This window comes from Hermetia illucens, chromosome 3 (assembly GCF_905115235.1).
Source record: "Hermetia illucens chromosome 3, iHerIll2.2.curated.20191125, whole genome shotgun sequence".
Taxonomy (NCBI): domain Eukaryota; kingdom Metazoa; phylum Arthropoda; class Insecta; order Diptera; family Stratiomyidae; genus Hermetia; species Hermetia illucens.
Genome location: NC_051851.1, coordinates 79,267,868 through 79,278,403, shown reverse-complemented (window position 1 = coordinate 79,278,403; position 10,536 = coordinate 79,267,868). Strand labels below are relative to the sequence as shown.

The 10,536-nt window shown below is 41.6% G+C and overlaps 1 protein-coding gene across 4 annotated transcripts; it reads left to right on the top strand.

Annotated features, from left to right (window-relative positions):
• The first annotated feature begins 3,539 nt into the window (after positions 1-3,539).
• Positions 3,540-10,218, top strand: LOC119653054 (serine protease easter-like). Of its 4 annotated transcripts, XM_038057531.1 has the most exons (5): positions 3,685-3,842; positions 4,391-4,586; positions 8,884-9,077; positions 9,145-9,307; positions 9,396-10,218. In XM_038057531.1, the coding sequence occupies exons 2-5, from the start codon at positions 4,562-4,564 to the stop codon at positions 10,100-10,102; spliced, it is 1,089 nt and encodes a 362-aa protein (XP_037913459.1). In that variant the 5' UTR covers positions 3,685-3,842; positions 4,391-4,561; the 3' UTR covers positions 10,103-10,218. The 4 variants fall into 4 exon arrangements, with proteins under 4 accessions (XP_037913458.1, XP_037913459.1, XP_037913460.1 ...); XM_038057530.1 differs by lacking the exons at positions 3,685-3,842; positions 4,391-4,586 and adding an exon at positions 3,540-3,678; XM_038057532.1 differs by lacking the exon at positions 4,391-4,586.
• Positions 10,219-10,536: the final 318 nt, after the last annotated feature.

The window sequence follows — 10,536 nt, the reverse complement described above, 5'->3', positions numbered from 1 at the left end:
AAGCACCAGTTCGAATGACAAGTAGAAGCGATACAGGAGCAGAAGGGTGACCCAAATTATTCACTGCGTAAAGGGTAGGTGAATGGGGACCATGGTCATATTGCAATCAGTGTCATGTGTCCGGAGCCTAAAAATCAATTCAACACGGGACTTTCCGCGCGCCTATCGAATAATCAACACGCGAGCTAAAGTTGGAATTGTAATAAAAAAATAATGGCTTGGCCGCGCTGGTGGAGTCATAAGACTCCGGGCTCGAGTGTCGTGATCGCGACGGGAAATCCAAACCGGATCGCTTCCTCAATCGATGTTTCTCATGCCTCAAATGTGTTATGAGATGCGACTTTTGAGGTTCTCACCCTGGTCCTTTGATTTAGGGTGACAGTTGCGGGGTTAAGAAGAAGTCATCAAATTCATAGAAGTTAAATCGTCTTCATTCAGATGAGCATCATGCAGCGGCGGATGATAATACAAAAGAAAAGAAATAAAAACTAAAAGACCTGAATAAAAACTTAGAATAAATTGGACTTAAAATAAAAGGAAAAATCTGAAAGGAAGAAGGATAGGTAATAATATTGACTTGTTGGTTCCGTCGTTCTCGGTTCCAAACCCGGTTATGAAAGGAGAAGGGATAGATAGCTTCAGTCTGAATGGCTGTACGTTACCGCATTGTCTCAGGGGCAGGTGAGGAAAGTGCAGGAAATTTGCAGTCTTGCAGATTACTCACTGGTGAAGCTATCACCACACTTGGCAGTTATGTATAAAATGCAACACCGAAAATGAGGGGAAAGATCAATTTGAGATCCGGTACGGATAACTGGCGGAAGTCTTGGTGACGATTCGGCTCTAGGCGCCTCGATGATCAATTGCATGGCTCCGCCTGCTGCAGCTGTTTCACCACAAATTGTGGCGACCGCTTTAGCAGGTTCGAGTAGGCAGCGAATGAAGTGGACTGAGCATATGAACCTCTTTATAATCCGTTCCTACTACGAGATATCAACGGCGGGGCAAGTACAATATCTTATCGCCCCTTGTTGCAGAAAATATTCGTGGAGTGCTTCCCGCAATACGCGCGTAACCGTGCAGCGGGTCGCTAACCAGTACCGCTTCATCAGGGAACGTGTTCATCGCGGAAACTGGTGACCAAGAGTCGATGGGGGCAGATGCGGTGATGTCAATAATACCACGCCATACTGTAGGCAACAGTTTCGATACTCGCCGAAGCACTCTCCTTTACCTGCCAGCTGAAGTCTTCGCTGAGATTTAGGACGAATTTCAAAACGTACGTATAAAATTATCGGAAATGGATATTTTAGATAGACCAGGTATTCCCAGGCTCTATGCATTTCCTTTCTCTCTGGTGCAGTTGAGGCTGCCAGATTGCACGGTCAGAAGATTCGCTTTCGCGTTATTGGTTTGAGCGACCGAAGAGCACGAATTTTGCGGAAGTTTCCCAAAGAGGAGGTTCTCCGAGCCATAAACATCACGAAGGACTGGTGTGCTCGGTTGTCACACAGCATAAATCAGGTCATGAATATTTCACCTTTCCTCAATGCAATGATTATCTACCTTATCCCTAAGAAGAACACGGTGAAGGACCTCGCAGACACAAAACCGATGACTTGCTTACTAATCTTCAATGAATTTATAACCTCTATTATTAGTGGAAGGTTCAATGCGCACCTTTAGACCAACAATAATCTGTTCGAGGGGCAGAAGGGCTGCCGAGTTGGTTCAAGGGGCTGCAAAAAGCAACTCACTGTTGACACGGTAATGGTCAACTAGAGACAGGACTTTTGACAGCGTCTCCACACCTGGCTAATCGATGTCAAACATCTGTACCGCATTGAACTCAAACTAATAAAATTGTTGGCATCTCTCAGCGGAATTCATTGAGTCCCCTTTGGTTTTGTGACACTGAGCCACTTTCATGGCTGGTGACCTGCATTAAAATATGGCCTATGTGTTAAGTGCGAGGTGACACACTTGATGTACTTCGATGAAAGTTATCTGCTGGTATGATGACCACAGTCGAGTCCCTTGCATGCGGCTGTTTTCAAGGCGGATTGTGGGCTGACTCTACTAAACTCGAAGGCTCGTTCCTTCAATCCTCTGACAAGGGTGAAGTCAAACCAAAGGCGTATCGATGAATGGAAGTTGCAGGCAATGCACGATAAACACGTGAATTGTCTGTGGCATCCATTTGTTAATCTGCATTTGTCAAACAGATGGGAAGCTCTTTGTTGGGATGGAGGGATCTATGTGTGCCATTCAGGATGGCGTGGTCACCTCCGAGCTTATGAAAAGCTCATTATAAAAGAGCAATCAGTGCAAAATGTGTGGTTCGACGTTAGAGACGCTGGACCATATTATTTCTAGCGGCAGTGTTATAGCGCCTGTGTAAGACATGAGTAGGCATAATGCTGTATGAAGGGTGAATCATCGAAACCTTGCATACAAACATAGGTTGATTACGGGAACATATCCGGTTTACCGTTGTGATTTGCTCACATTATGTGACCGATCGCCATATAGCGCACAACAAGGCTAATGTGCTGTTGATTACCAAGACAGCGTATATTATGTATGGTGCTGTCCTCATAATATCAACATTGAACGGATATACGTGTTGAAGAAGGTGAACTATGAGCCACTGGCTCAGGAAGTCAAAGAAATTTGGTATCTCGAGAGGGTGATTGTAATATTCATAATATACCCAGTTACGGGTACTATACCTAAATCTCTCACGGCTTCTTTAGATGTCCTGAGAGTTTCGCACAGTCTGGTTCAAACACGTAGAACACGGGGAGAACAACTATAATATTTCTATTTCTTCACGCGATATGGCAGTTGCTACAAGCAGTATCTGTATCGCATAGGGTTGGATGATTTGCCGAATTATTGGGATAAGGAAGAAATCAAAAAGGAGCAGCCACTCCGTATGGGAATACTTAGGTGGTGGTGTCCCGGGCTGTGACTGGAGGTGACTTTGAGGGGATGCGAAATCCACACGCTCTAGCTTGCGCTACAGAGTAATGAGGAGTAAAATGAGACGAACATATGACAGATAGACATGTATCAATGGAATCGAAATATTACTCCTAAATCATTGCAAAGTATTCTCTTTCAGAAAAGTCGAAAGTACTGAACTTCGTCGCAAACAACTTCAAAAAGAAACTTACTGGCGGGTCACCCTTTATTTGTTCCGGATACAGTGAATGTTTCTCCAGAATGATAATGCCGAGACTTAAAATCACGGAGGAGACGATAAATTAGAAAGATATCTTATATGGAAACACCCTATGATCCCCCTTGAGACGAAAGAGCAATTGACCAGAGATAAGCTGGGGTTTTCTATATTTTTTCCTTTTGCAAGTAGGCTTGATGTACTTATCTCTCTAGCGTAATTAATTCTGTGAATTAGAGATGGCCCTATGCATAGAAAATGGGCATGAGTTATTTAAGGAATGCGGCATTCATGCCTCTTCTGAACTTGTAAGAGATCAGATGCTATTCAGAGTGAGTTCTTTGAGTAATAAACTGATCACGCTCTGAAGCTCTAACTATTGAAGTTCTAGCAATAAAAAAAGCAACAAGTTTCAAGTTATATTGTGGCTGCAGAGATGTTACCGCTCTGGATTGCTATTGCTGCTAGTCTCGTGGTGGTATCGACCAGCGACCGTAAGTTCAGTGTTTTTTTCGATAGTGGATTGATAGTCTGAAGGAAAGGAATTCCGCGGTATCATCCGGGTGCAAATGTGCAGTAGTGAATTTAGACGTTAAATAGTGATTCATACGTATGGTTATGAGTTATAATTAATGAATCTTACTCACAGCAATGGAAGGTTGGATATGCACCATGCGTAGTGTACACAAAATTGGATCCGAGCAGTTTTATTATTCGAACAGAAAAACCTCCTGAAATAGTGACCGTTCTATTATCTTATCCTTCTCATTTGATGTACTAGAAAAATAGTTTCGCGCATCAAATTAAAACAGGTCGGGAAACCGGAAGCTAGCCGCTTCAGATATAAAAGGTTTTGTGTTTCCCTATGTGAGGAACAATGAGTGCATGACAGTTCTGCGTGTTCATAGTTAAATATTCAATTGTGCTCTATTTTTTAAAGATCCATTTACACAAATAATTGAATCTGGAAAGCACTATATTGATAATAGCCAACTTCATACGCTTCACATTAGAAGTTCAATATTATTAGCTAATATGAAGAAGTTAACGTACAACAGATACAAACAAGTCGGGGGACCGGAAGCTGGGCGCTTCGGATATAAAGGTTTTGTGCTCATCTTATGTGAGAAACTCTCTATGCATGATTTTTTATTCGTACATAGCTAAGATTACAAAACATTCTTTTATATTATGCCAAACTCCAAGATACACATATTTACATACATATCAAAGACATAAATACTGTGATCATCCTAAATCAATAAACATTATCTAGTACCGCATGATGATATACATACAAATGTCTACCTCGAGTAATTGACACTGATATGCAAATACCTAAACAAGTAGGGAAACCGGAAGATAGATGCTTCAAGTATGGAAGGTTTTGTTTGTTTCCTATGTAAGTATATTTGAGTGCAGAACCACTTCATTTGTACGTAGCCCATAATATATATGTATATTTATCATGCCAAACTACTCACTTTAATGTGAGATTGATATTTGGTATTTCGGGTTGCAGTAAATTTACACGGAAAAGACAACTTTGATCTACTGTAACTTTATTAGTAATAGTACAATTTTGATCATTTGGGGATATCATGTTCCATACTATAGTTTATATTACAGCAAATTTTTGTAACTGGGAGTTTCTAGTTAATTTCCCAATATGGACAGTATTTTGAGGCCTGGACACTGTGTAGAGGAAGTTTCATGATTTTGGGTTGGGTAGTTTCTGAGAATGGGTTCGTTAAACAAATGATCACTTTGGACCACCCCACTTTTCCAGTAAATGTTAAAACTAACATTGGCGTCGAAAATATTAATCGAAACCTTTCACTTGATGACAGACGGATGGTCCACGGACTCCTCTTTTTGGGTTAAACACCCAAGTTTATGAAAAATCATGACTGATGGTTTCGTCCAGGGCAGAGTCAACTCATCATACGCTGCCTGAGACCAGTGTAACTGAAAGTAGCGACAGGTGGTAATCGCTCCATTTATATATAATCGCAAACATGGTAGTCCGGTCCATCATCAAGTGGATGCGGACTCAGGACTCCCAGCATCCTCAAAAAAAAAAATCACTTCAGCCTGGTCTAGGTTTGAACTTAAAATGGATTTCACTCCAATATAATTCGCAATCATGTTCTTTTTGCGATTATATTGGGTTGGGGAAAAGGAAATGTTGTATTTCTGATCGAAATTTAACGCTTTATTTAACATACTTAGAATTATTCGATTTAAGTCAAATATACGCCGTTTTGTTCGCAAACTTGTTGCCATTTAGAAGGCGACTTCATTATCTCCCCTTTAGAAAACCTTCCTCCTTATTTGCAAAAAACTCAGACTCAGTTTTCGCAGGCCTCTTTTGAGGCCAACTTACTAGCATCAAGAGCGTTTTGCATGGACCCGAAGAGACGGTCCGAACTATACGGTGGGTGCTATAGCACATTTCATCCGAGCTCCCGCAGCATCTGACGGGTCATCGAAGATATGTGATTCCGAGCGTTGTCCTGGTGGAACACGATTCCTATTGACCAATTTTGGCCGCTTCTGGTCAATCACCTGGTTCAAACGGTCGAGTTGCTCACAGCAGAGGACCGAATTGAGGGTCTGGCCATAGTTGAGCAGCTCATAGTGGATGATTCCTTTCCGCTCCCACCAAACACATAGCAAAACCTTCCTGGCCGTCAATCCGGGCTTGTCGATGGTTTGGACCGGCTCGCCGCGCTTCGACCAAGATCTTTTTCGCTTGAGGTTGTCGAAAATGATCCACTTTTCAACACCAATCACCCATCCACTTCAAAAATGGGTCGAATTCGCTCCGTTTCGGCAGTGCATCGCGGACGTTGATTTGGTCCGAGAGATTTTTTGGCGTCAACTCGTGTGGTACCCAAACATGCAGCTTTTTTTGGAATCCAATCTTCTGCAAATGGTTCCAAATGGTTTTATGGTCTATACCCAGCTCCTGGCCAATCGAGCGAATGCTCACATGCCGGTCTACTTGGATGATTTCGACGATTTTATCGGTTTCTTCGATGATTGGCCTACCAGTACGAGGTGTATCTTCGACATCCACTACACGAGATCGAAATCGATTGAACCAACGCTGTGCTGTGCGAATCGTTACAGTATCGGGCCCATAAACTTCATAAATTTTTTCGGCCGTCTTCATTGCATTTTTACCTCTCAGATAGTAAAAACGTAAAATATGACGAATTTCTTGCTTAGTGGACTCCATCTTTGACGCGCTATAACATGAGACTGAAATGTACGATCACACACTTGTAGTACAGATTGTCGTCTTCAAATCGCCGTATAGTATGACCCTATGCAATAAGTACAACACAAGATGCGTTTAAGTGTCGCCATCTATTGACAAAATACGACATCTCTTTTCCCCCAGCCCAATATATAAATGGAGCGATTACCAGCTGCCGCTACTTTCGGTCACGCTGCTCCCAGGGCAGAGGTGAGGCAGTGTCTGATGGTTGCCTCTGCCCTGGACGAAACCGTCAGTGAAGATTTATGGTGACATACTATTATTGAGTTTATTTGTGCATATATGAGGTCTAGATTTAATATAGATGCATCATTGTGATTTTTGTCAGATTTTTCGTCTGGATAAATTCTGTCAAAGAGACCTGTTTCACTCTCTGGTGTACCTTGATACCCCGATGTCTACATCAGAGCATCAGAGTGACCTTCCACCCTTGAACGTTTTGTCGATTGCGTTGTCAACCACCAGTGATGGAAAACTTTACCATCTTATGGTTTGGACAAAACTCAACAAGTTTATCGTCCGCGCCTACAGCTATGTCGCGGATTTAGAAACGAATTCCGGAGGATATAGATATCGACTCCATGACGCGTTTATAGCCCTTTTCCCGGAGCTAAATTATATTGTGGAACAGAACGTTGTCAACCAGTGATAGTGGAAAATAATTAAGTCGCCGTTCAAATTAGCAAACAAATGTTTCTTCCTGGAGCGATCGACAGAATTACGCGGACTTTACTTTTCTGGGTGTTTCGGCTCAAGAAAAGGGTCCAAAAGTTGGGTATGTAGATTGGCCGTGTCACAAAAGCATGAAAATCCACCACCAAGAAAAGAGTTTTAAGCGGCAAACAGACGAAACCTTGTTCTTTCAAAACCGAATAGAATTTGTCAGGAAAGCAACCCCGATGTGGATCAGGTAGCAGGCTTTTAGAGAAAAATGGGAACGCAGACGGCTCACGATTGCATACCAGAACAGAAGCAAGTCATTAGAAGTCGCCTCGCCTTTGCGCTGGGAGCAGCATGACCGAAGCGGTTCGTTAGTGTTATATGCTCCTTTTTGCTCTTTTTTTGGGAATTATGCAAAACACAACATGGGTGCGAATTATATCGACTGTAAATCTGCTCTTAGCAATGGAACAGTTTTCGGCGTTTCGTTGAACCCATTCTCTCTTATGAGAGTCAAAAATCGAGAATGGAATTCTCGAAAATTAGTGTTTTTTCGCCTTGAAGTTTTTAACAGACACTTTCAATCCCTATTATTTTAAGGATTTTAAAAATTTAGGCACATTCAGTCTGTATCCAGACTGACGCCATGCTTATTACAAACCGATCAGAATGGGGAAGCTTATCATCACTTCTCAACCAGCAGTCAAATACCTTGGAGTGATGATAGACACGCGGCTGAATTTCAAGTAGCATTTACAATATCTTTCCACTAAGTCGTCCAATGTAAGCATGATCCTAGCAAAGTTGGTGCCAAATGTTGGGGTCCTGCGATACACCCGTAGGCTGCTTATAGCTAGAGTGGGGAGCTCTCTGCTCCTCTACACAACGTCAGTTTGGGCGAAGGAAAGGGCCAGAAACATGACCACCCCACAATGTAATACTTTGCGGCGGTTTCGCGAGGAAGAAGACAGGATCTTATATGCTGGAACATGTCACCAGAATCTATTGACAATTTCTAGCTTCGGAAAAAGAGTTTCGTACGAAACTTTAAAAGCAGGTCAATTGTGTTGAGCCTGCAACTCATAAACGGACAGCAGTGATCGAAGAAGGGATTTACAAGACGTATCATATCCTTACCTGATGCCTCAGAAGTCATTTAGGGCCGACTTTTAGGATCCCCTCTCTAGGTTTGCATCACTCGGCCTTTGTAATTGAAAATCACTCTAATTACAACGCTCATTACAAACGGCGTCCAAGATCGGGCCCAACATTCACGAAGTTCATCACCTACTACTCCTACTAACTGCCGACAGTATTTGGATTGAAAATATTTTAAATATTAAAAGGTATCATCGTTCGAGCTGCGAGGGGTGTTCATCAAGTCCAATGAATGTGTCAAGTGACTTAATAGATTTCAAGAATTTTTGTCATTCTTTCTTCTTCGTCAGGAATGAAGTGACAGGTGTGATGAGACTTTAATGGAACATGAAGGCAATAGGGCGGTATAAGGTTTTTTGTTCAAATACATATTTTCATGTGGGATTCTAAATTAAATGCCTTAGTTACTATTTTTGGAAATAAATCTTAAATTGGTTGAACAAGAGGAAGCCGAGCGAAAGATAAATGTATACCCAGTATTTATCCCATTTATGATAGCTTCTTTTCGCAATTCATAGGGCTTAGGTGGTAATTGTATATATTTAACTTAAAAATAAGCAACCTATTAATTTGTTTCACCCAAAACTCCGCACAGGGGATCGCATTATATTTGAAAAGTCCACTGAAGAAGAATTCGACTGTTTCACCAGTGATATGCTACGAGGTTGGTGTACTAAGTTTGAGCAATGTAAGTTCATGGTTGATGTCATTAAAAGGCCTTCGCTGAACAAAGCTAACCGGCTCTACCTCAGACGCAGTCGGTGTGCCGACCGGAATGGTGACATAATGGTGAGTTATTCGTGTTGGGCTGCTTACATATGCAAATGACAAGACTTCCAGTTCTAATGATTTCTAGATATGTTGTCCTCTTAATTCCACGATACTAGGACATATTCCTAACATGGGTTTGCTTCCTTCGCCGGGAGAGTGTGGGTTCACGTTGAGTGATAAAATTTTCGGCGGAACACGAACACGTATCGACGAACACCCTTGGATGGTTCTATTGCAGTACCTAGTAGGTGAGTTAAGCGTATCACCTTTTATCATAATAACTAGCCCATGATCATGAATAGTGAATTTTATGTAGACAAATTCTTCCGTTTTCAGACAGTCCTGATTTAGTCTTTGGATGCGGTGGAGTCCTGATCAACCATCGTTACGTTCTCACCGCAGCTCACTGCGTAAGAAAAATTACACAATATGCTAGGTTGATAAGCGTTAGATTAGGCGAATGGGACATCCGTACTGAAATTGACTGCGAATTCGACAATTGCAATAATTCGCCTATTGATGTGCCTATCGAGAGGGTTATTCCCCACGAACTTTACCAGCCTGAGCAACTCTCCCAACATAACGATATAGCTTTACTGAGGTTATCTCGAAATATTAACTACACAGATTGGATAAGACCTTTATGTTTGCCGTTAGGGCCAAGAGAATTGGACGAGACGTACGAAGGCGTCTACATGAATATTGCAGGATGGGGAAGGACAGAAAATGGAAGTGCAAGTAATGTATTACAGAAAGCTGGTATAGCTGGTGTGAACATTGATGACTGTAATAGATTATATAATCGAATAAACGTTACATTGAAAAACTCACAAATCTGCGCAGGCGCTCAAGGGGGAGTCGACTCGTGTAATGGCGACTCTGGCGGGCCTTTGATTGCAGAGAGTGATGATAGAATTCCTCATCTCTATGTTGCTGGAATCACATCATTCGGACCGTCCCGTTGCGGATTTAAGGGACAACCCGGAATCTATACGCGTGTTAACAGCTTCGTAAACTGGATTATGAGCCATCTTAGACCGTAAAACAACTTTGTATAATGAAACAAAGACAATATGTTTTTTTCTTTTTGTGATATTTATTGATAGATAGTTAGAATTCTCCCTTTTATACATTATAATAAATTTAACTTTAATATACAGTTTTAGTAGTTTTAACAAGACCCTAAGGTCTCATTAGTTCTAAGTCTGTAGCTATAAAATTGGCACTACTAATGTTATTTTCATGAAATTTCTGGGACTAATCACTCCTACTACACTGAGTTCTAAGTATACAGGATTACATGCAGCTATTCATTAGTAGTTCACGTAATATCAAATTGATCGGGCCATAATTTCACGATGAATAAGAATATTATACATATATATCTCTTGCTGCTGTTTTTCGGTGGCATAACCGTTTACTGGAGAGTAGTGATTTGGAAAAAGGACTTCTACCAAATTTGCTTGGTGCATAATAT

Coding starts and splice junctions, on each gene's coding strand:
- LOC119653054 (XM_038057530.1), top strand. CDS start 3,621: ATGTTACCGCTCTGGATTGCTATTGCTGCTAGTCTCGTGGTGGTATCG. Junction 3,679..8,883: donor GGTGGTATCGACCAGCGACC/GTAAGTTCAGTG, acceptor AACTCCGCACAG/GGGATCGCATTATATTTGAA. Junction 9,078..9,144: donor ACCGGAATGGTGACATAATG/GTGAGTTATTCG, acceptor AATGATTTCTAG/ATATGTTGTCCTCTTAATTC.